This window comes from Cydia splendana, chromosome Z (genome assembly GCF_910591565.1).
Source record: "Cydia splendana chromosome Z, ilCydSple1.2, whole genome shotgun sequence".
Lineage (NCBI taxonomy): Eukaryota > Metazoa > Arthropoda > Insecta > Lepidoptera > Tortricidae > Cydia > Cydia splendana.
The window spans coordinates 20,637,137-20,664,819 of record NC_085987.1 but is presented as its reverse complement, the minus strand read 5'-3'; the positions used below and the strand labels follow the sequence as shown (position 1 = coordinate 20,664,819).

At 34.7% G+C, this 27,683-nt stretch overlaps 1 protein-coding gene and 1 long non-coding RNA gene across 2 annotated transcripts in view; one reads left to right on the top strand and one right to left on the bottom strand.

Moving 5' to 3' along the window:
- LOC134804937 (uncharacterized) overlaps positions 1-27,683 on the bottom strand; it is a 225,283-nt gene that overhangs the window by 30,051 nt on the left and 167,549 nt on the right. The gene's annotated exons all lie outside the window — the stretch shown is intronic.
- Positions 21,420-26,845, top strand: LOC134805233 (uncharacterized). Its single transcript, XM_063778540.1, has 2 exons — positions 21,420-21,609; positions 25,529-26,845. Exons 1-2 carry the CDS (start codon positions 21,607-21,609, stop codon positions 26,579-26,581), a joined length of 1,056 nt encoding a protein of 351 aa, XP_063634610.1. The 5' UTR covers positions 21,420-21,606; the 3' UTR covers positions 26,582-26,845.

Below are 27,683 nucleotides of genomic sequence, written 5' to 3'. Positions count from 1 at the left end.
CAATCTTAGTCATACTTTCCCCTGGACTGAGTTGTAAGTTAATATCCTAATCCTTTTCCTGTTTCAATAATTAAACATTTATCCAATTGTAACAATCTCACATTGTCTACCTCTTTTCCAGATGAATACAACCTACCCAATCTTGCTGAGAAGAAAATTTATCTTTAGATATAGCTAGATTTTTATAATATCATTTTAAGTGCCTATAACCTAGTCTCAATTTATTGTACTTAGGGAATTAACACCCTGTTAATGTGATACTACTAAAAACTCTTTTTTTACATAGATTAAGTTTATTCAAAGTAAAACCTTTTTTATTATTTTAATGTAAAACTAATGTGATACTATTGTGATATTTAAATGTGTCCTTTTTATATTGTTCTTTTTGAATTTCCTGTACTAGACTTTATTTGGATATTGGTCTATTTATTATTAAATTACATTTTGTTACTTCATAACGAATTTTATATTTAATAATTTACATTTGTTCATTTAAATATCCCTAAGCCTTAAGATTGATATTATTTTTGTTATATGACTTGCTACAGATATATAATGTAATTAAGGTTGTTAATAAACAACGAATTAGCCTTTGTTAATTTTATTATGAAATTTGTATGAGTTTGAGACTATTTATTAAAAAAAATAATTTGATCCCCTCTTTTTTTTTGTTTGAGTTTATTTCCCCAATTATTTCTTATCTTTCCTATTAACACAATAGATTTACCTTAGTCTCTAAGAATTAAAACACTCTTTTCCTTACCTTATAATTTATTAATCTAATGTTTCATAAATTCCACAAATCAAAAAAAAAATATATACATATTCCTAAAATATATGTTTGCAACTTACATCTAACTTATTATCTATATGAATTTGACAATTATGTGGCGCACTGGAGCCCAATTTCCTGCAACACTTAACTTATAAAAATCAACATATTGTTTCCTACTTCCCTAAACAATTGACTTTGACTTTTTGTTTGTATAATATCTTGATAGATGGATAGTGTTATATTTGCCTCTAATTTGACCTGTATTAGGTTCCATCAATACATGCACATTTTGATAGGGTACTGCTGCTATAACATAAGGTCCCTCAATATAAAGTTTCAAACCTTTTTGTTATTTTTCGCTCTGCGCTGGATTTGTTTTCTTTCTTCAATTTCACCCATTCACCTATCTGGTACTGTATTAGTTAGTTTTTTGGTTAAATTTTGCTAGCTATATATTCTGCAGCTTTCTTTAAATTTAGTCTCACTTTTTCTCTTACTAGTCCCGTATTTAACGTTTTACCAGAATATATTCCCTTGTCTATTGTCAATCTCATTGATTCACCATACAATATTTCACACGGTGTATAACCAGTGCTATAATGGTGGGTATTATTGTATAATGTTTCTATCTTCGGTAACATTGAGACCCAACTCTTGTGATTAGAATGACAATACATCCTAAAAAGCCTGCCTGCCTCTATTAAATCTCTCCACAATGTTTGGTCGAGGGTTCCTGACAGTAGTGTATATGACTTTAACCCCTTCTTTTTTCATAAAGTCTCTCCACTGTTTGCTAGCATATTGTGATCCATTATCTGTCATTATGGCGTTGGGTTTGATTATTTTGAAAAAATGTTTGATTTTTCCTAGAATTGCTCTGGATGTAGCCTTTTTAGTGCATAAACCTTTACAAATTTACTTAACGAATCTTGAACCACAAGTACATAGTTCATTCCGAATTGTCCTGTTGGTAATGGCCCATAAAGGTCACTCATCACCAGGTCTCCAATATTTTCTGTTACTATGGATCGACATGGTCCTACAAAATTCCTATTATTACTTTTTGTCATTTAACAGTCATGACATGTTTTAATTTTTTGTTTAATCTCACGAGTCATCCCTCTCCAATAGAACCTGTCCTTTATATATTTTATTACTTTATATGCTCCTTGATGGCCCATTTCTTCATGCACCTGTTCTATCACATCATTAACTATTTCTTTGAGCAGATATATTACTCCCTCTTGTGTGTGGTCTGGTGTAATGTATAATATTCCATTTTTCAGTATACATCTCTGTGCTATTCTGCCCAATTTATCCATAGTTTCTCCGCTTTCTAATTCCTTAATTATTTCTTTAACATCTTGATCCCCTTCTTGTAATTCTTTTATTCTTTTAAGTTTATTTATTAATTCTCTGTTAACTTTTGTTTCCGTATATAATATTTCCGGTAGTTTAATTTTCTCTTCCTGCAAAAACTCGCTCTGTGGTGGATATCGAGACAAAACATCCGCTCCAATATTTTCCTTTCCCTTAATATGTTGTATTTCAACTTTCGGTCCGCCGGCCCCGATGGCATACCATCATACGTCGTCAAGGATTGTAGAGTCCTAATAGCGGAGCCGCTCTTGCATATCCTTAATTTATGCCTAGATAAAAGTGTTTATCCGAAACGTTGGAAGACAACCCGAGTGACACCCGTACCTAAAGGAGGCTCTGGAACAGATGTAAGTGGATTCCGGCCTGTGGCGGTTCTGTCGACATTTGCCAATGCAATCCGCTATGGACGCCGCCATATTCCCTCAAGTAAGCGCCAGATTAAGTGAAGCGCAACATGGGTTCCGGCCGGGACGTAACACAGAGAGTAATCTCTTGTGCTTTATGAACTACGCGACGCAAGAGCTGGATCAACCAGGTGGACAAGTTGATATCACATACCTTGATTTTAAAAAGGCGTTCGATACTGTTGACAATGACGTTCTACTACTAAAACTGGCCGCCACCGGTTTTACTCCCCGACTTCTTAAATTCTTTGCAAATTATTTTAGAGACCGAAACCAATATGTTGACTATAAAGGCTTTATTTCAAACAGTTATCGCACACTTTCAGGAGTCAGTCAGGGCAGCAACTTCGGGCTATTAGGGTTTACTATTATGATCAACGATCTTCCAGACGTAGTACAGCAGGCTAATTGTCTATTATTTGCTGATGACATTAAACTGGTCCTAAAAATAAGTAATTCGGCTGATTGTAACAAATTACAAAATGACATACAGAGAAAAGTTAACTGGAGTAATAAAAATAAATTGTATTTCAATTTGTCCAAATGCAACGTCATGACATGCAGTAGCCCATCTCTCCTCTGAATTATGATTATAACGTAGGGGGGCAACTGGCTACGCGAGTATCATCCGTCCGAGACCTAGGAGTACTCATTGAACCTGATTTGTCCTTCAGAACTCACGTTATAGGCATTTGTAAGAAAGCCTACAGAAACTTAGGGTTCATATTGCGTCAGACCAAGAATTTCCGTAACACCACAGCAGTAAAAACTCTATACAACGCCCTAGTTAGGAGTAGATTGGAAAGTGGCGCACTTATATGGAATCCATACGAAAAAAAATATATTACGCTAATTGAAAAAATACATTATTTGTCTTCCTTTATGTAATACATATCACGTATTGGATTACTCTGTAAAGTGGTACTGTATAGTTGATTATAAAAAAGAACGCGCCTGGATACCAAGGTCATATTCCATTCAAGTTTACTGATTATGTTAATTTTTATAGCATTGTTTTGATGTTTTAGAGTTTGGCCGACTTATTTACTTGTGAAACTATATTTATATAAGCTTATTTATGGGTTTGCGATTCTTTACGGTTTGATGATGCTTTTCCTAGACATTAGAATAAAATTGTCTGTTGACCTACTGTCCTATTTACCAAAATAAATGATTATTATATACATACACTTAATTATATCTGTTATATATGTACATGTAATTTTAGTTTATATCTGTACGGGAGCCTGTGCGATCCGTTACATAGTGATGTTAAATGGAGGAGACGTGGCCAATCTTACAGCTGGAACTATCATGCATTCATCATATATAAAGTTTGCCTACAAATACATACATGATGATGTGTATGAATCCGATGCCCATGTGTCATTTAATGACTGCAAAGACTGCAAAATCTGCAAATGAATGTTGCTCTTCTTGGCTCGGTGTAAATGCTATACGTGACCACTTAAAAATATATTTGATGAAAATTAAGTGGCAGAAGTTCAGTTTGAGAAATGGGAAGACAATGACTGCTTCAGTCTAACAACCTGAGCACTTCCTGCTGACGATTATGTTGATTGTTTGCGTAATGCTTTAGAAATTTTGAAGCTGCATGCTTACACCGCAGAACAGCAAGCACTTTATTTTAGAACATTAAAGCGAACAATTCTCAAGGTGAAGTTCTCGATAAATGCGATTTTTCCGAAAGTTACAAGTTTGTCATACAAGACGGTGCACAATCGTTCCACTGGAATAATGAACAACCCACGCTGTTAACATCAGTTTTTTTTGTATACTTAAAGGTGAAAACTAAATTAAACATGAAAGCATCGTCATGATTTCAGATGATCTAAGAAACATGAAACATTCTGTGCTTTCCAAAAAATACTACACCAGCACATGGCAGATAATATAATTCCATTTAATAATTTTTAGTGGATTGTTAACCAAGGGTGGAAAGTCAACCATATCACCCGAGATATTTTGGCGCTCGAACAAAGTGAGAGCGCCAATAGTTCGAGGGTGAGATGGTTACTTTTACCCGAGTTAAACACTCTACTTTTCATTTAGACTATGAGGAAAGTCAAACACAAGAAAATATTTTGACAGTTAAGAGAATTAGGGACTGGAATTGACGCCAATTTGATCGGAAAAATATCTAAAACCATAGACAAACCGATCTTAAATTGGGATGAGTCCGAAATGGTCTTACTGTATATGCGCCTTAAAAAAAATGAAACTAAATCAATGAATATAATGGGATGATAGTATTTTAAACATTCTTCGTCATTTAAGTAATTATTTATGTTTATTTCATACATTCAAGTATTAAATACAAGTAGTATAATTTTTCTTAATAATGCAATGCAATTGACATCCAATTTCGATAATACTTGGTCTGAAATGCCGAAGCTAATATGAGAGCTTGTATTTGAATAATATGGCATATATGGCTGTGAGTCGTTGCTCGAAGTACAAATAAAAAAAAATACTTTCCACCCTAGGGTGGGAAATGCAATTTTCCACCCGGCTATCAGCCTATGAAAGGTGAACTTTCGGAACAGGAGAGATGAAAAATTACATTATAGACGGAGCTCCACAGCATTTCAAGAACCGATTCAATTTTGTAAATCTATTTTACTAAAAAAAGGTTTTAATACACATGCACAGTTACATTTACATGCCACGTCTCACGGGAAGAGGCTTTGTGATAGAGTGAGACCGCAAGTATAAAAATATGACCGCTGAGGCTATTATGACAAAAAAAACAAAGGACACAGAAAAAGGGCATTGTCACTAACCCTTTAGTTCATAGTAAGATGAACTCTGAAACTAAATCATTGAAAATTTGTTCTTTATGTGACCGGAACTCAAAATTGTCCAAGGAAAGCCAAGGCGTAATCAGATCCAAGGATCAGTAGAAAGAGCAAACCAGGAAAAAGAAAAGGTGAAAACGAAAAGGAGGAAATCTTAAACGTTTAGCAACCCACGCCAGTTTACAGTAATCTACAAATAGGGCTATCAAGACATGCGCTTATATGAATGGACAAAAACATCGCTGACTTACAAGTCTTAAGTGGGATTTCCTGAACAATAAAGGGATTTCCTGAAAATCCATTTTATCTTCTGTTACCATTTCTGGTAAGTACAGGATGGGCAAAAATTAAGTTAAAACTTTTAGAAATTCATAAAAAGAATACTATTAATGTTATTCTCTGTTTAATTTATTCAACCTAACAACAATTTAAAGCATTTTTTTTTTCAAATTACATCATCCAGATGACCTGCATCTCGTCGCTGGCACTCCTGCAATCGACTGTGCGAACATTGGAACATGGAAACCTCGCTGACACTTGCTGCGAGGGATCGCGGGTAGCTCACCGTGAATGTTTTGTTTTAATTTGTTTTCATCATTTTATTAAGGTAAGGTATACTCGACTCTTTCGCTATCCCCACAGAAAAAAAAACGAAAGCTGTAAGGTCTGGGCTAAGGTTTGGACGGTAGAAGGATGTTACTTTTGCGAAAAATCAATTTGTTGTGAAACATTTTTTTGGTTACTTACAATTATAATACTTATAATGTCAACATTAAAATATATTAACAATGAAAAGTAAAGAACCAATATAAAATAATATAGGTATGTCAATAAATTCAATAAGAATAATAAATATTACGATTAAGTATAAAACACTTAAAATAACCCATCGTTTATTTACGAGTTTATGATCCAATCACATAACTTAAGCTCTTACACCAACGAGGGCTTGTCACGCTATAGTAAAGGGAGATAGCGAAGATCCGCGTAGGATAGAAAGAGCTAACACAACAATAATGGATATCTTATCTTTCAAGAAATCTTCACTTCATCGCTTCGAAACGACCTGAGCTACTTTGTACTTTGATACTATAATCATTATTTTTGTTGAATAATGGCTTTAAACGGAGTGCACAACTGCGCGCTGTTAAACCAATAATTGATGCAAAGAAATTAGGAACCCAATTGGTAGTAGTAGTAGATACGTACTTACTGGCATATTAGTGCGAGCGAGATGTATAGAAAGTAAGTTACGAAAACGTTAGCGAATGTGTCAAACTTGAGGTAAAAGGCTACAATTTCACTCCATCAAATCGGTGATTTTCGGGAGGAAATGGTTGATTTCTTTAGGAAACACCGACATCAGTATACAGGTGCCTTTAAAAATTGAGGAGTTTCCTCAATTCCTCATGGATTCCACCATCAGATCAGGACCAAAAATATTACGCGAACACCTTGGAGGTAACGCCTTTCAAACAATAAAGAATTACACAAATGGGACCACGGGTCGGAGTAATCGCTGAACATATTACATTTAAAAATCATCATCATTATCATCAAAACAATCATCAACATCAGGTCTTCTTCATCAAATTGGTGGTTTTCTAGAGTAAATGCTTGAGTTGCTTCAGAAAACACCCAAATCACTATAGACGTGCCTTTAAAAATTAAGGAGTTCCCTCAATTCCTCATGGATCTCATCATCAGATCAGAACCAGATTAATATGGGACCAATTTGGAGGTACCTCTTCGAAAAAAAATAATAATTAGGTACACAAATCGGACCACGGGTCTCTGAGTGATCGGTTAAACATACACATAAAAAAATAGTCACAACCGAATACAGTACCTCTTCCTTCTGGGAAAGGAAGAGGGGTGGCGTGTGTTCTGCCTAGAGTTTGAATTATTCCCATACATACGTGAACCACCCTATCCCATATTTGAATGTTATTGGCACTGCTTCTAGTGTTGTAAAATTGTAAAGAACTCGAGTTCCGGGAGTCCTTTTTATTACGACTCGTACGACGTAGGTAACGATATTTACCGTTACTTACAAATATATGTATATATATAAACAATATTAATATGGCTGTTATTTTTATTATTCCATATAATTGAATTTTGTGTTGCCTGAATTCTTGATGTATTCATTTATTACAAAAATCTAAACCCAGTAAAGTATTATAATTTAGTAATCTCGTCTTGTGTTGATAATAGAAAAAAACACAAATGGTTATGAATTTGTTCGAGGAAGCAACGCGTAACGGCTTTCGTTTGGCGGTAATTTTGTGGCGCCGCCAAGCCACGCTATAATTACCTAAGCCACTCACGAGCCAGAAAACTTAGCGCAGGACGCATGACCATATAAAGTAATGAAAATGAAAGGTAGTTATAGTACTACTAGCTTTTGCCCGCGACTTCGTCAGCGTGGAATTATTAATTTAGGTAGGTAGCTATTATTTTATTCAATCTGCGTTTTGTTGATTCCCCATACAAACTTTAACTCCCCTTTCCACCCCCTTAAAGGGTGATTTGTTGAATGAAAACTACCCTTTGTCCTTCCCCGGGACTCAAACAATCTGTATTCCAAATTTCATTAAATCGGTTGAGCGGTTTAAGCGTGAAGAGGTAACAGACAGACAGACAGACTTCCTTTTATAATATTAGTATGGATTACTAAATTAGGGTGAGTAAATTACAAAAGGTCTAAAAACGACTAACCAAGGGGAAAATTGATGTTATTTGAAGGCACACACAATAAGGCCAAATACCTAGGTACTGGGAATAAAATGAAATATATTTTTATATAACAGTTGCAGTCGCATTGTAGCTACAAGAGACGCGGCATCATCTGCGATTGCGCAAGAACACAGTACTGTAGGAGGAAGAGCTGTCTGTAGATTGGGGAGAGGCTGCTTGCAGAGGTTAAAACCAGTCATTCTGTTGTAAAACAAAAAACATTAGAGACAGATGTTATTGGAAAGGGATAACTAGAGATGTCAAGCAATTGTTAAAAACCTGCCATTATTGTCAGATGGCTAAAAGAGAAACAATAAATTTTGTTGGGCCTTATCAGTCGACTATTAGCAAAGAAATGGAGAACTTAATTATGGGAGATCTTTATGGTCTTTTGCCTTCAGGTAAATTTGGGATGAAATATATTTTGGTTTTCCAAGATACACTTAGAAAATTTGTGAAGTTCTATGCGTTAGCGAAAGCAACTGCCTCGGCGGTAATAGGAAGGGTCAAGGATTTCTTTGAAATAATTAAACCGAAAGTTATTATGACAGACAATGGATCACAATTTGCGAGTAAACAATGGAGGAAACTAATGAAAAAGGAAGGAATAAAAGTCGTCTATACCACAGTTAGATACCCACGTCCCAACACAGTAGAGCGAGTGAATAAAGAAATCACTAGGTTATTTAGAACGTATTGCAATAACAATCATAAAGGCTGGGTTTCAGTGTTGCTAAAATTAGAAGTACTCTATAATAATACGTATCATAATAGCACTAAATATACACTATGTAAATTATGTATGGTTAATACAGTTCACTTTTGACAAGGAAATTCGTACTGGAAATAAATAAACTGGATACAGGTCAAGTCAGGACAAACGTGAGGAAGAACCTGGAAGAGGCTGGTAGGGCCCAGCAACAAAAGTACAATCTTTCTGCTAATCTTGTACAGTATCAAATAGGCGATTGGGTAGATAGTAAATCCGACCGCTTGGGCCACTTTGAAAACCAATGGTTCGAAACTAGTTTAGGAAACAGAATTATTTTTCTTTTTTGGAAACCTGGTTTCGAATGAAGAAAAATAATTCTGTTTTCTATACTGGTTTCCAATACAGAATATAGACTCTTCTTTTGAAACTCATTCATGGATATAAGGGGTGCCCCTTAATACGCCTAACATTAATTGTCATAATATGAATTCGCATAACATAATTGTTCGTAACATTGAACAGGCATAATAATAAAAAAGCATAACACTTATTGCGTATAATAATGACTCCGCATAATTGAAATATGCATAACATTATTAACTATAACTTTCAATGTCACAAATTGAATTAGCATAATTTTATAAAGCGAGCGAATAAATCAGACCAAAAATAACTCAATTAGGTTAGGTTCAGTTTGTTATTTTTTTTCAAGAGCTTTTTAGTCCTGATTTTAGATTTTTTTCTAACAGCCGGATAATATACCGGGTGTTGCCTGTAACACGAGCAAATAATTAAAAATATATTATACTCCTCAAACTATACAACTTTTGTTCATCAACTTTTAAAAATTATGAATCCTTTAGACTTCCTCTTTTTCATACAAAATAATATTCAATGTACGCTAACATCAGTGTGTTTGACGTTCCTGGTCACGCTTTGAACATATCAAAATTTGCAATACATTACGTCTTAGAATAAACTTTAAAGTGTAATAAAAATCAAAACATAAGTTATTTTTAAAAGTTGCTGAACAAATATTGGTCAGTTTGAGGAGTACAGCCTACTGTTTAATGTATTGCTCCTGTTACAGGAAACACCCGGCATATATTCACACCCTAATTAACTACTCAGATCTAGTTAAGTAAATAAATCAATATAGGTATACAATCAAAATTACATTATTTCCCAGTAGGTACTTACCATGAATCGGTAGGATGGAATAAACCGTCTAAACTAATTTTAAATTGCTGCAATTGCTTCTAAATACCGCTTTTTGGTGAAGTATTTTCTTCCTTTTACAATCATACTCATTAATATTATTATCCAAAGTAACGTTATGCTTATTACATTTATCCCAAGTCATCGTTATGACAATTTACGTTACGTACTCTGTTATGCGGAATAAAGTTATGCGTAATATAGTAATGCCAATTTGAATCAGGAGTATTACGTTATGCGAATTAATATAGACCCGGATAAAAAATATGCATAAAACCTATTTTTTTATAGCTTTGACATTCAAATTCACAAAAAATAAAGACTTCACTTAGACATTCAGATTGCTAACAGTTGTGCGTGGAGTTATAGATCTGGTTTTATCTAAGAATTATCTCAAACCTTGGTATTCTTCATAATCAATATGGAAGGCGCAAATCCGTTGAGACGAGCAATGGCGGAAGAGAATAAATGTCTGTTTAACGGGTGCTTCGAACTAAGTGTCCACCAGCCTTCAGATTTTCATAAGGCGATGTTTTTATGCAAATATAATTTGTATTTACCGCCGAACACGAACCTGTGTACCCATAGGTTTACCTTTGTTTTGCCGGCGGTTTTTCTGTAGATTTTTGTTTCACAGAAAATTTTTCAAGTAATTTCAAATTGCAAAATAATCTTTACACGGAATATTTACTTCAAATAATTTTAGTTATGTTTCACCAAAAAAATTCAAACATTAGTTTCGTTTTAAGAACAATTTGTTCATGTAATTTCATTTCACAGAATCATCGATCTGTAGACAAGTTAATTCTAATAAATACGGTTTACCAAAATTTATGATACAGAATAGTCATTTAGTCGAATTTAATTTATTGAGTCGTTATTGTAACGCAATCTGCTTTTCTGGAAATAATTCGTTTTTTTAGGGGTCGCCGTTCTAACCTAAGCTAACCCACTTTACTGGCAACAGTTGGTTTTCTTGGGGGTCGCAGTTCTAACCTAACCTAACTCAATTTTCTGGCAACAGTTCGTTTTCTTGGGGGTCGCAGTTCTAACCTAACCTAACCCACTTTTCCAGCAACGGTTCGTTTTCTTAGGGGTTGCAGCTCTAAACTAACCTAAACTCCTTTTTTTAGCAATTTCATTGAATAGTACAAGTATGTGAAAGACAACTTAGTAATATAATGATTGTTGAAATTAATATTCTGTGAACTGTCATGTCGCAGAAATAATACTCAATGAATAATAATTCTACAGACAGTTTTTAATTTTATTTAAAAATCTTTGAATAAATATTCTGAATTTTAATCAAGTTACTAAGTATGTTTCTTTGAAAATAATCGAAGAAACAGAATTAATTGTAACAAAAATGTAGGATTCGATTATTCTATGAATAATTTTCTGTATAACAAAATTCGGCAAAAAGTTTGGCGGTAAAATAAGGGTAAGTACACCGTACCCATCACATGGATAGAGAAGAGTGGGGTGATGTCATTACTACCAATGCAATTACTACAGACAAAATTATTGCCAACGAACTTACGCAAGATATAGTTACAATATTCAAAAGTGTATTACAATACATTCAACTTACAGTTTCTTCTGCATTACAGTAAAAATAGCTGTAAATTAAATAACCCAGATATTGATGAATGCCTTATTTTATTTTTATTTTGCCTATCTATTCGCCCGTATGCATTTTATTCATTGTTATAAATAAAATAGATGGTAAATATTATTACAGAATGCTACGTGCCTTTTCTTGACAGGTGAACGTATTTTCAGTTTTTTTGCCTTTCGCAATAATGATCGGTTAAACTGCAGCGGTCGGCAACCTTTTAGCAGCCAAGGGCCACATAGTAGTTAACGGAGGTGATGCGGGCCGTACTTTGTTAATATTTATGACTTTATGAGACATTGTCGTTTGTCACTATTACATACAAAATAGCCAAGGCGCCTCTCGGGCCGCAAGTGACAGTTTCGCGAGCCGCATGCGGCCCGCGGGCCGCAGGTTGCCGACCGCTGGGTTAAAGTGTAGTAACACAACTTTATTTTAATGTTTGGGAAGACGTTTTGAATGCCTTTCATAGCCGCCCTCTCAAAATCTAATGTAACTTTTTCTGGTATCCATGATGGAAACTGTGACTTAATCAATATGAATAGTAATTCGTACGTTGCCTTCTTTTTATTTACAAGGACAAAAATTAAGGGTATAACTGTTTGTGTTTCTTCATCATAGCCATGCACAGAATACAGTTGTTTGAAGGATTGCGGGCACGCCTTGAATATGCCGTCACAGAATATATGTTTAAAATCATAAATCTTCTGTCGTGCATTTTGAGAACAAAATATTATTAGATTTATTAGACTATTTTCTTCAGCAATGTAATCAGCTAAATCTTCTGATTTTAAATCTTAATTCGGTAGCACCCATTACTTTATTGCGTCCATTACAGAGACCACCTTTAATATTCTCATCTAGATCATATAATAAACTGACTCCTTTATCATCCATGTCACATTTCATATCATCATATTGTTTTTTGACAGATTCAAAATTAGTACTAAGTTTGTCTTTGAGATTATACATATTTTTAAGAAACTCGTCAGTTTTTGTAGTATTCGCTACACTGAAAATGCCGCGGGGGCTTTTTCTATTTAACGAAAACTCTCTATTAACGTCAAATAACGTCCGGTCCCTTGAATGTCGCTATACAGAGTTTACACATATCATATTTTTATTTATCTTTTATTTATTGGCAATTATTTATTTATACGACATTGCAGTTGACACCAGTACACCGAGAAACTAAATTTTAACAAGGCAAAAGTGCAACAAGTAGGTATCACATACAGCTAAAGGTACCTACTTATACTAGCTAGTTTATCATCCATCATCTCACAATACTTCAAGTATTCACGGTACACGCATATCCATCTAGACGCAAACAGATCACACTTGGGTGCGCTCGGCATTAGTGCATCGAGCATCGTCTGTGCATAATGATATTATCCTTTTTCTAGTTGGTTTTTGTTTATGGTTATTTTTTCATTATACTGGACAGTGGACACGAGTGTAGCCAATATGATCGACCTTAGATTATGTGTGTACTGGGTAAATTTATTCTCTCGTAACGGATGACAACATCTGTGGTGTAAAGCAAAGAACGAGGCGATTAACTTTCCTATGCTCTATGAAGACAACATGTGCGCACTACGGAAAAAAGTCAGCGTCATTCGGCGTTTCAAAAGACTAACGTCGAAAGTCGGTTGCAAATACGTCGCCCAAGAAGAGATCCCATTTAGCAAAAAAAATCTGTTCCACCAGGACAACGCACCAGCTCACTCGTCCCGAATCGCAGCAACAGATTAGATGAATTACGGTATGAATTACTGCCTCATCCAAACTATTCGCCAGATTTGGCTCCGTGCGATTTTTTAAAATTCCTAAACTTGAATAACTGGCTCGGCGGAAAGAAAATTGCGTCCAATATAGAAGTCACTGCCGCCACAGAAACATTTGCATCAATTTTTACCTGAAATTGCAAGTACGTTCCCAAGCAGTAAACTTATACAATAGGCAAATGGAGGTAAATGACAGTGAGTATGCACTTTTGTCTCAGGCGATGATACCGCATGGCACTATTGTTCCTTGGATCATTCTAAGCTGATTTAATGCCCTAAGCCACGAGCTTAATGGTGCTCCCGCACTGGCTGTTATATAACGTTATAAAACATTGTGTGACAGGGACAACATGTTAAAACACTATCGATAGTATATCCCTGTCACACCATGTTGTATTTTAACATTTTATAACAGCCAACTTATGGCTACCCCACAAAAAGGGAAGGCGGCTTTGGCGGGTCTAGTTTGCGCCCTGGGGGCCAATTTTTGAAATTCGAGCGCTCGATTTCGTCACTCGAAAATCGATGGAAAACAGCGAAATGCTAATTTTTGAAATACGAGTGATAGAAATTGGGAATCGAGTGGTATTCTATTAGTAGAATTTAAATGCCGGGTACTGGAGATATTATTGAACGAAATACACGAAATCGAGCGATCGAAATTCAAAAATCGGCCCCCTGTTTCTACCAACCTAGCACTCACATGAAGTTTATTATCATTTTCGTATCAATTATGGACGACGAATTCATTTATGAATAAAACCATTCTACCTTTACATACAAAAAAAAATATTATTTGTGCAAAAAACGAAAATAATATGTCAGGCAAAGTGTGATTTACATTAAACTAGTAGTTGCCCCGAACTGAGAACTCGCACCAAAAATTATTATAGAGCAATTGACTTTGTTGCACCTACTTAGGTAAAGCCTGACCAGTAATATATGATCATTGTCAAGAGGGCGCTGTTTTTCTAATGTATAGGGTGACAGTTCAGTATAGTATGAAAATAATAGTTCCAGTAAAATTCCGCAACATGGCGCGTGATCATATATTCCTGGTCTAGCTTTACTCGTGTAGTGCGACATAGAATAGTAGAAAATAAATGAGGGCACCACTTTCTACGTAACTGTCACGTTTTTGACGTAAAAACATGGTAACAATTTAGTAAGGACATTTTTGTGTTCCATTTTATTTAATTTCTACTATTTTATGTCGCACTATAGGCGGCAATGGATCAAAAATCGCCTGGATTTATTGCAACGTCTGTGGAAAAACAGATTAGGTACTTTTAACTTGACTGTTGATGTAAATTACCTATACGTAAACCTATCATACACGGCTGGAATAACACACAATTGACCACAAAACACAATTACACGCAGCAGGTTGTGAATCTACCCGCCTAATATTTTTCTAAATTTTTTGGTAATAAAGTTCTCAGCAACTGTGATGGCGTGTGAAAAATTTGTATCTTTTAACATTGTAAAACTGAAAAGTATTTTTATTTATCTGAATTATGTCGTAGTACAGACAATAAATGGGGTGTTATAATATTTTGAGTTTTATTTGACAAAGTTGTTGAAGTGAAAACTTCTTTAGCGGCGCTGAGCACTTTTTGAGGTGGGGAAAAAATGATAAACTCGGGACAGCGTAACGCGTAACGCGTAAGGCGTCTCTCCTCTCTTTCTACCGCACGGCGAAAATGTATGCCTGAGCCTGCTGTTTCGTGTAGGCGGCGCAGGGCGCTTGCGTGACTTATGTCATGTGTGACGGACAATGTTATTCACCAAAGAACTTTAGTCATAACGTATCATAATCAGGTCAATTATTTAAAACTGGACTTTTATATTAAGCAATAAAGCTCAATGTTCTAATCTTGGACGGGCTGAAATACGAGGATCTCACAGTTACATTCTAACTTTATATCGCTCCAATATAATTCAATAAAGTCTCATCTTGATGAAATCGCTAATAAAAGTGAACTCTAGTACTGGTGAATAAAACTCAAAATATCATGACCAAATTTATTTAGATGCGAGGTCTGCAAGGTAACTTTACAATTTCTATTCGAATTTTAAACAATTAACGCTACAAATTTAAGTTCACTGGCCAGCAATTTTGGAACTAAAGTTTTTCAATAGAAAGGAGGATGGGTCAATTATACATAGTGCTGCAAACATTTTGGACTAGTTATTGAGTGTTCACTTCTGTCGGCACTCCCGGAGTGCAACCCGTTGTTTTTTTTTTGTGACAATCGCCTCCATGGCTACGATGGCCATAAATAATCTGTTCTAACAAATGATTTTTTTTTGTTTGAACCATGCCCTGGATATAAGACTTTTAAGACGTTCTGACGAAATAAAGTGAAGCCATATTAAAAAAAAGTTTGGCGTTAAGTAATATAGATGTCGCTATTTTTCCGAATAAAGTGCTTTATATACGACTGTCCCTCCCCTGGATTTAAGTTATAAAGCTAGACCAGGAATATATGATCACGCGCCATGTTGCGGAATTTTACTGGAACTATTATTTTCATACTATACTGAACTGTCACCCTGTACATTAGAAAAACAGCGCCCTCTTGACAATGATCATATATTACTGGTCAGGCTTTATCATAGAAATCATAGAGATAAAATAAACTGTATCTGTGCTAAGCCGAAATATTTCCTGTCAAATGTCAAATACCTATATTATGTTTATATTATTTTATTTTTATCTTGCTAATTATTTCAAAATGGTAAATTTAAATACGATATTATAAAAGTGCAAACCGAGCACTTTCATTTGATACTAAATTCGACCATGTTTTTTGCAAATAAAATGACCAGAATTAGCAAGACCTCTCACAAACAGCTTTTTGGCCTTCTAAGCACTTCTACCTCAATAATCCCTTGATCGACCCTGCTCATAATTTAATGACTAAAATATAATGCCCTCAACTACACGTTTACCTAATTTCATTTAAATTAGAATAAATTTACTTAAGTTCTTGAGTATCAAACTATCTTCTGACAGTTCAGCTTAAAAACATCGAAATGCCGGGACGTGCCGCTAGCCAGCCGCGCGATCCAAGTCGAATGTAAGAACTTCGCTTCGCTTCGCTCGCTCGTTCGATAAAAATCTTGGACAATTTAGCCCATTCCTTCTTAATTCTGAAAAGTATCACTTGAAAGTAGTCATTCAAAATTGACATTCCTTCTAAAAGTATGAATATAATGTTTTGACGCGTGTTCTATAGGTACGTTTTTTGCCAATTTTTAGTTCACATTTTTAATAAGATAAACTTTCGTCCCCCATTTAAGAATTGATTTTGTCAAAATTTCCTTTTTCATGTAACTGATTAGAAATGGGCTAAACTTATTGTATTTTTTTTATTTAGTGGTCGCCACATTGTGATTGTAAAATCCAAAAAATAGTGACAAAAAAATTCCCATTTTTTCAGTTTTTCGCATTGTCCATTTTTTGTACGGAAAGGCAAATATGTATTAACGGTTAGTTGGCTAAGCCGGTTAAAGTTACGATTAAGGACATAAAGAGAGACAATCAAATCAAATTCTCACTTAGCATAATTTATAGCATTAAGTTCAGAGCTCCAAAAAATATAAAATATATGTTTTCTTATAATCTACACCAAACGTTAGCATTTCTTATCGTGGATTTAAAATTCGGTCACAACGAAGGTTCTGTGACGCAAGAGCAGCGTCTTCATTGTTTTCTCTCGGTTATAGTATCCGCTTAATCTTTATTGCACTTAGTTCAAGTGGCTAAATTGATGCAGATCGTGCTGTACAATGAAATATCCTTGCGTATTACCAAGATGTCCCTTGGCGGTAAGAAGTTCTTTTCTAACAATTTTTATTTAAATTCTTTTCTAATTAACCGACTTCATGTTAGCATTTCGTTATAGATCATTTATAAAATACTAACTTCTGCAAATAAAAATTACTATAATATAGTTGGTTTTGACACGATTTTTTTTTATAAGTTAAGGACCAATGTTAACACTGAGTTTCTGAAAAAAATGTTATATTCATTTTATGTAAGTGTAGTCAAAGTCATTTTAATTGTCATCATGTGAGTAGGTACGAGTAAATCGTTCCACGTAATCGTAGTTATACCGTATCTAAACCCGTTATCGAAGTATTTACGATAAGAGTTACTCATATCGCTTAGCGTAGTAGGACTATAATTTTTTTTTCCACTTTAATTCATAAACTCATTTTAGGTCAAAACTTGAAAATTTAGGTACTTTACAATACGGTAGCGTACAACAGTACCATATTGTAGATTACTTATTACAGCACACTACTATATCATTTATTTTTTTACTATGGGGAGGGAGGAAGGGTACGCGACATAAGATTTGTTTTACTACCCAAGTAGCATTGCAAGCTGTATATAAGCTGTATTAAAGTTTATTTGTATACTATAAGCTGTACAGTTAGGCTGTACAAAGGCTGTATAAGCGCTTATACAGCCCTTATAAGTAAAAAAAGGGCCCAAATTATACAGCCTTTGGCGTTATTAGAGCTGTAGAGTAGCTGTATAAGCAATACATAAGCTGCATAATAGCTGCATTACAGCTATATTTCGGTGTAAAAGGAAACCTTAACACTACAGATAATCTCTTATAAGTACGATATAAGAATATAAGTTTTAAATGAGTTATAAGAAAGAATTAAAAGAGAATAATAATCATTTAAGAAACTAAAATGTCTTAATCTTGTTCATTCGTAATATAGTAATGGCGACAATAAAGTGTTATAGTGGATGGTAAAAGTAAAAGTAAATATTATACAGGACTTGAATGGAATTTTACATTATTGGTAAGTGCGGATTATTATTTATTGTGAACCTGTGTATCTTTTCTGGCAAAATATTTACGCGCCTGCAAAATAACAAAGAGAAACCATAAGGAAAATATCAAAAATCGGCAAAGTTACTGTTTGTTTTTAAGGTTAGAGTATCAAAAATATTTACAAATATTAATTCTAAGGCTAAACAATTTATTTTAGCTGGTAATCATAACACGGCGTTAGTCTGCTAAATATTTGCAAGTATTTCTTTAATTATACTTACAAATACGTTTTTTTATTTCTTGTAAAATGGCGACAATTTTTAAACAGCCTACAGGATAGTTGGAGAGCATTATAATCTTAGTAGCTGTGCTGTGTAATAAATAGAGTATCTCTTACAGCTTTTGTAATTAAAACAGCTTTATAATAGAATATTTGTATTCGTTTGGCTGTATTTCGGTTCTCCGTACATAAGTTATAATTCTCTTTAGAGATCCGTATAACAAATAAAAAACCTGTACTGTAACTGTCATTCATTAAAAACATTCGTAAAAACTAAAAAACTAAAACTAGTGCCTACGTCAAATCATGGGATTAGTTGTCAAGCGGACCCCAGGCTCTCATGAGCCGTGGCGAAATGCCGGGATAACGTGAGGAAGAAGAAGACTGTAACTGTCATATATTCCTTTAGTTTTATAATACACTTATTTTCAGAAATCATTACACTACTATACTTATACGAGTGTAAAATTACGCCAAAAGATTGTTATAAGCGACTCTATCAGTAATACAGAAAAAAGCTGTACTATAGCTGCCATTTATTCATTTGGTTTTATAATACCCTTACAGACAGAAGTTATACAACTACTATTCTTATAGGAGAGTAAGATTACGCCATAAGAAATAGCTTTAAAACGGGGTTGACAGATACATTTGTACAGCTACAAGTGCCAAGTGATACTACAATACAGCCTGTATACAGCTTTTACGATAAAATTAGCTTGTAGTGTTTCATAACACTTAATGTTTTAAAACGGAGTTGACAGATACTTTTGTACAGCTAAAAGTGCCAAGTGTTACTACAATACAGCCTATATACAGCTTTTACGATAGAATTAGCTTGTAGTCTCTCACAACACTTTTAGTTTTATAGTAGATTTTTTATATTCTGATAAAGCACCCCATGCTTCCGCAGAATCCTTTATAATGATTTTATACAGCTTGAGCTGTATAATGTCTGTAAAGTACCTTTTATACAGCTTAAATCTTTTCTGACACTCTTATACGTCCCTTAAATCACTCTAAGTTCTTAATTGGCTGCTATATTGATGTTGCCGACACTTCCATGCTACTTGGGTATGATAGGTCATACCTACATATGTATGAAAAGTAATGGCAATCCAAGTGACCCCAATACTTCTTGTCTCGGAATAAATTATTCCCTTTCTATTATATTTATCCCGCGTGCATCCTCTGGTATTTGCTTGCATCCCTCGCAACGTCCACCCTTTTCTAGTTTCTTGCTACGGGGCTCAGGAGGTGGCGGCATAGCCAGAGACTTGTTCCCCCATGTAACTGGCCGGTTTTTACAAAACATGGCCTTACAATTGTTGGCTCAATTTTATGATAAAAGATTAATATACCTTCTATCTAATACGGAGTATATTTTTATTTCTGTTTCCAACTCCTATACTTGACGCGGTGAAAGATGATCCCTATGACAGTTTCTCCAACTCGCTTTTGGATAGACTTAATTTAAAAAATAATTGAAGAAACAGGTTATTACCGTATTTTTATTACTTAATTGGGACATTTCTAAATAAATAATGTGTTAAAGTACCAAAAAAGGTCTAAAAATATTTGATATTAACAGTTACTCCATACAAAAATGAACTGTCATAGGGATCAACATTCGCCGCATTTAAAACACATTAACAATCAAAGTAACCCAGATTCTAGCACAGCGTTCATAATCCACAATTTCTTTCTTCTTCTTTGTGCTTAATTTTTTATTGTATCTTCTACCATAAATTTACATTGAAATTGTAAAATTAATGAACGGGAAGTGCTGCGATCTAACCTCTTACGGTACTGCGTTACAGTAATGGCGTTTTGGTGTAGGTAAGCATATAACGCTGGTGTCAATCTATTAGACACCTATATTACCGTAATATACTTCAACGTATTATTTTATCGTTTTCTATTAAACATAATATTTATCTATTTACATACATACATACATACATCACTGGCTCAGTGACCCAAAGAGGATCTTGGCCTCTGACACAAGAGAGCGCCACTCTGCCCTATTCTGCGCCACTTCACGCCAGTTGGGTATTCCGAGGGCGGACAGGTCTTTTTGGGCTTCGTCACTCCAGCGGTATCTGGGACGCCCCGACGGACGTTTTCCGCCCGGGTGCCCCACATACGCTCTTCTCACAGCACGATCCTCCCCCATCCTCTCCAGGTGACCGAGCCAGCGGAGTCGTGTGGCGTTGATATCTATTTATGTTAGTAATATATTTTTTTTAGTTTATAAGCAGGTAGTTTATAAGTAGTTTGCTTTTTTAAATTCATAATGATCTTTTACTCTCCGTACCAATTGTATGTATCTCTGTTGGACTTTGGTTGACGGACAGAGAATGCCATTTAGCATTAAGTCCGTCATTTGTACATTGTTGTATATACTTTGTGCAATAAAGTTTAGATAGATAGATAGATTTATTTATTGGTACTGGGGGGCGATTTTTGAACTTCGATCGCTCGATTTTGTCACTCGAAAATCGGTTGAAAACGTCCAAATGCAAATTTTTGAGATACGAGCGAAAGAAATTTGGAATCTAGTAGTATTAAACACTTCTTTTTCAATTCTATTAGTAGAATTTAAATGCCTAGCAGTGAAGATATTATTTAACGAAATACTCGAAATCGAGCGGTCGAAATTCAAAAATCGGCCCCTTGATCATACACTGTCAACATGGGTTAATATTTACAATGAGATTCAAGTAAAAAAATAAATAAATGCATAATATGATCGAGTAAGAGAGTAAGTCAGTGCTGGCAAATAGCGGCATATTTACTTAACAAACCATTAACAAAAATTTTCAAATGGCACTCTAGAATACAAAAATTACACAAAATCCGACATATCTGTTTTTGCACATTTCATTCGAAGTTACTAATCTACTGTGATAACGCAACCAAATGTTCGTGGCAGTACTTCGTTGAACTTGACGCCAACGAGGATAATAACATAACTGGGCCACAACAATTGGCCAGGATCTCTGGTGACACGACAGGCATTACACGTCTGATCGCATTATAAACTTATTGGACAGTGCCTGGAACCCGAGAAAAATGGTATTATTCTTTTATGTAATATAATAGTTACGTAGTTTTAACTAAACCGTATATAAGTATATTCCACTAGTTGAAGTCTTTATGTTCAATAATACATAATTACTCATTAAAAATGTGTTAATAGTCCAAGCGACGTAATCTGGACAATTTCATACGATAACTAATTTACATAATGTGTAAAGGGAGATTTAAGACGCGAATTCTCTTCCCAACTGTTCGCAAAAAAGTTTTGTGTATAATTAATTTATTAACTTGTAGTCCGAATTTCATGAAAATTAGCAACTTGGATGGGAGTTGCGCGGACTAGAGAATTGCTAAGTATGTTTGAAATCTTGGTAGGTATGATTAAATTAAAATGGTTTTTAAAATTAATATTCCTCCTTACGTAAGTATTAATGTAGGTACTTACTAGCCTACTTTGAAATTATATTTGTAATGGCCTACCTTAACGATTTTATTCATGCAGTCATTTTTTTTAATATTACTTTCTGTTACGTTAAGTAACAACCCGTAGTTATAGACGGTATAATGTCTGTCCATCTGTCTTAGCTCAATGATCATTAGCTGAAATTTAACATGGGTAGGTACATACATCATACATGTTGAAAAAATTACAAAATAAAACTTGGTGTACCAGGGTATTTTATGTAAAACCCCCCTCCCCCCCCCCCCGTCTCCAAGTTCCCCATCAACTAGTTAAAAAGGATGGTTTTCGTAGGTGTAGCTCAATTGTTGGCTAAAATCCCCATTAATCTTTAGGTACTAACTTCATTCTCATAATCATTCGGTTTCGCAATAAAATTGTAACTAATAAAACAAAACATTTACGATAAGATTATAAACGGAACCTTTGTGAATAATAAGCTTATCCACACGGGAGTGGTGATTAAATTAAATATGTAGGTACCTAAACATTTGTAATGTATTATTTATTTATAGAGTAAAACGACCAAACTTGATAATTTTTCAGCTTGAAAATCTGTCTGTTTCAATTTAGTTCTAGCTGATAGCATATCGCTGGTCCAATATTACAGGGTTCTATGTTACATTTTCAAGATAGTTGAAATTCAACTTAATGTCACTACGACAGTGTTCAAATTTCAGTTCGATAAAAGTGAAACATAGAACCCCGCAATATTGGGCCAGCTATATGTCATTGTGAATATTCATTCCGCCATAGTAGTTTCTAGATTCTGATATATGAGACGACTTCTTTTTTCTAAGTGGACAGTTCCAGGAATTTTCAGTATGCCTTAAGTATTAGGTCCTTACCTATGAAATTGGCGTTTTTGTTCATAGATAGAGTCTGTGCGGAAAGAGAAGAGTCTTGAAATGTAGGGGAGCCCATACATTCTACGACTCTTCTCTTTCCGCACAGACCCTATAAGTCTGATCCTAGTTTATTTAAATAGTGACTTCGAAATATTTTTTTTATTTCAACAGCGCACTCAATAAACAACGATTATACATACAATTAATTGTTACCTATTTTTATTGTTAGGGTTCCGTACCTAAAAAGGAAAAAACGGAACCCTTATAGGATCACTCGTGCGTCTCTGTCTGTTTATCGGTCTATCACAGCCTATTTTCTCCGAAACTACTAGACCAGTTTAATTGATATTTGGTGCACACATGTAAATTTGTGACCCAAAGACGGACATGTAACGTAAACAAATTATTTTTAACTTGGGTGCCATTTTGGAGGGTAAATGAGAAAATGAAAAAATTAAGTTTTTCAAACTATATCGCGTTACATATCAAATGAAAGAGCTCATTGTGAGAATCTCAAATACCTTAATTTTTTTCATAATTTTAGAATAAACAATTTAGAAGTTATTTAAGAAAATAGGCAATAAATTACCATTCCCCCCCTTATCTCCGAAACTACTGGGTCTAAAATATTGAAAAAAAATACATAAAATAGTTCTTTACCCATAGATGACAGGAAAACCTATTAGAAATGTGCAGTCAAGCGTGAGTCGGATTTGATTACTTAGTTTTTGATCCGACCCCTTAGGGGTTTTTAAAGTTTCACATTTCACTCAAGTTTCACATAAAAAATACATTGAAAAATTGTGTAATGTACGGAACCCTTGGAACGCGACTCTGACTCAAACTTGGCCGGTTTTTAAGTATTCGGAATTAAGCCGTGAAAACAGGTCTTTTCATGTGCTGTCGGTTCGAGTATTAAAATTACTTATATTTTTCTAATGGTACTTACCTACCAATTTTCAAGAAATTGAGATATTGAAAACATTCCTTAAAATTGTCTAAAATTACTGGCAAATTTTTGTTTGGTTTGAATTTGCTATCAAAAAATAATCCGCAAAATTAATTGTATGGAAATGTGTTTCGTTGAAAATCTCCATACAAAACGCCAATTTCATAGGTAATGACCTAATACTAAATTAGTCGGATTAGGCGTTTAATAATAGGTAGGTATATACATAGTGCAACGAGGGGGGTAAGTGTTAATTCGCGACAGCCGCAGGCTGGAGGCCGGAGTGAATTAAAAACCCGAGTTTGCAATATTATTACCCCCGGAGTTACACATAATGTGTAAATACATTGTTATCACACTTGCGAAAAAAAAATATTTCTAGTTTCTTAAATACGGTGACATTTCAAACATTTGTCCGCCTTATTGTCATTTTTTGACAGGTTATAGGTATCGAAGGCAAAGCCCCATCCGGCATTCAGCCACGATTGAAAATTGTGTAAAAATATTTTAACGGCTATTAAATTAATCAAAGTAAATATTTTTAAACAAAAACAAAAATATAAAATATAAACGTCAGTATTTGTACAAAACCGCCTGGATCAGTTACTGAACGACATAACTTTAACCTACATTATTTGATCGTGTAATGTTTTATTTTACCCACAACTAGCTTATTTGGCATTTGAGGGTAGATTTTGTTTACTTTTATTTAAATACCTAAAGATACAGAGTATAAGTTCAACTCCTTTGACTAACGAATAAAAAAAAACAAATGCTAAGTTGAACTCCTTTGACCAGCGTGCCACCAAAGTTTTCTCAAATGTGTCTTTCCGACATACAGTTAGGTACTCGTATATTGTTATACTGTTTGTTTCCGACAGCTCAAGATGTTAAAATAGGCTTATTTTTTCATATTTTCATTTTATTCATCTACATTTTGTATAAATAGTATAAATAAAACATCCTCTTTTTAATTTAAATCGATGAAGAAGTATTCCGTTATCATAAGTCTTAGATCGCCCCTCGTAAGTCGAATAATGTTTGTTTTATCGATTAAATGTTGAAGTGGTCGGTGCTCAAAAAAAAGCGACGTATGCCCCCAGTATAAGACCCCAGTTTGACTTCTGAGTTGTAGTAACTGTTGTAAGCCTAGAATTACCTGGTTTCAGTGAAACCGATATCACGGTCTTCTGGGGGACCTGGTATATTGCAGGAGCTGGGTGGGAGTAATCCCCGTAAGGCACGGAGTAATGTGGAAGAACTCTTAATTATTTTAGCTTAGGTATTTTTTTCTTTTTTTCTCCTCTTTTTAGCCTATTCTCCGTTGCACCCTAAGGGACCGTTATTACGTGGGCAATCGGTCACCCCTAACTCAGTTCGTAGTTGGTAAGTTAGTTCCAACCCAGAAAGGAAACTAGTAATTAATTCTCATAGTCCATATCTCCCAAAACTACCTATTACAAATTATACTACTTATGCAAACAACGAAGATTTTATTATCACTATCGATAATGTATACCTACATACCGTGATAAATGATATCTTAATCCTGTATACCATGTAATTTATTGATATGTTTACCTAAACGACCGAAAAGAGGCCACAAGGAAATGTTATAAATACTTAAGACTTGATATAAATAACGCAAAACACGTACACGATATACAGTTTATCTTACAAAATTTCTTTCTATTTCAGAGTAAATTATTCGGCTCTAAATCCAATGAATTTGAAAATGAAGCATTAGCTGTTCACAATGAATACAGAAGGGAGCATGGGGCTCCTGCTCTCATACTGAATAAAGACATATGTAAAACAAGCCAAAAATGGGCCGAAGAACTCGCAAAAAAGGATCATATGCAGTACAGCCTCCATGAAGAGTACGGAGAAAACGTGTATTGTGGCTGGTCTCATGATCCCAACTTAAAAATAAGAGCACGTGACTGTATCGACAAATGGTACAGTGAGATAAACGATTACTCGTTTGGCAAGGAACCCGAAGTATTAAACTGTGGTCATTTTACCCAGATTATCTGGAAGAACACAAAGGAACTAGGAATCGGAAGCGCTAAGAGTAAATCGGGCAAGCTTTACGTGGTAGCGCATTACTTTCCTCCGGGAAACATCAGTAATCAATTCGTGAAAAATGTTTTACCACCTGGCGCTTTACAATTTAAATCAAATACAACGACCGGCACTGCACGGCACTCGAGTGGATCACCACTGCCTAGCCAGAGGAATAGTAAAAATATTGGTGATATTGCGTCGGATTTAGTCAGTAAATTTAAAAGTACGTCTGTGTCTGGTGACAAATTTGAAGAAGAATTTTTGGCAGCTCATAATATCTATAGAAAAAAACATGGTGTCCCTCCTCTAGAATTAAGTAAAAAGCTGGGTAAATATGCTGAAGAATGGGCAAAAATTTTGGTAAAAAAGGGACGGATGGAACATAGGGACCAACAGGATTATGGTGAAAATATTTTCTATGCTTGGTCTTCGGACCCTGACTTTGTCGTATCTGGGAAAGATGCGGTAGAGAAGTGGTACAGTGAAATAAAAGATCATCGTTTTGGCAGAGAACCTACCGATTTAGGATCTGGGCACTTTACGCAAGTTATATGGGAAGATAGCAAAGAAGTAGGAGTCGGCATGGCGAGGTCAAAGGACGGTCATGTGTATGTCGTGGCAAACTACAGCCCGCCAGGTAATATAATGGGCTGCTTTTCAAAGAAGGTTCGCCCGCCTTTGTAATGTTCCTTTTTATTATAACACAACTTTTCAATAAGTGCGCCTGCCTTTATTTGTATTACTGAAACAATAAATTTACTATTTAAAAGTATCTTTGCTATACTGATCCTGGTCGTGTAAAGATGTGTAGGTAGCTAAATATTCAATTATTTACAATTAATTATGTTTTAAATTATTGATAAGACACTTATGGATTCGGTTTTTTATGTGCTTTGTTACCATTGTATTTTTAATGCTGAATATTAATAAAAATCAATGTAAATAATACATTTCCCTCGGGTTTTTTTAGGTACCTATACCTACTTACTTATAATGTGTGGGTAGTAAGTGTTAACATAAATAATTCAAGAGAAAATAATTAATATTATGTATGTACCTAATACATGTTGTTGTAACATTATTTAGATATAAGTAGTACAATACTTTGACTACAACCTTTTCCTATCCCTAGTGGAGCCGGTGAGCCAGCTCAGCAACCTAATCCTAAGAATCTGCATACCTACACATTTGTTTTTAAATTATATAGTACACACGTAATATTGTACACCATATGCACATATTTATTGACATTAAAGCGAAGCGAATTGTTTGGTTTACATGACATGAGATTTACTTATATAGTTCATTTTTAGAGCAGCGTATAATACTTTGTTCACGGTGCTCTTATGGGATCACTTCGGTCTTGCAAATCGGTTAAATACGTTTTTCTCAAAGACCGTATGATGTAGGTACCTAAAATTTGGAATAGTTATGGCAAGTACCATCACTAACACTGTGAATAAGTCAAAACTGCTTATTTCTGATTTTAGGGGGTTAGAGGGGTAGGTTGAACTTGAATTTTATTTTAAATTGTAAGAATCGTGTGTGGTACCATTAGAAAGCTTGCAAAAAATTGAGCCGATGGACTGATTTTGACTTCATTTTAGAGTGCAGTAGTTTCGATAAAAAATGCATTTAAAGTTGCAAGTTTTCATACAAAATTTTTCACCTCTCTCCTGGCGATTTTCGCGAAAACTATAGCTAACGCTATAAGTATGAGAGAGAAAAAGATCTACAAAATACAACCTTGTTATAATGCAAATAATTTTAAATTTCGAACGGGCTT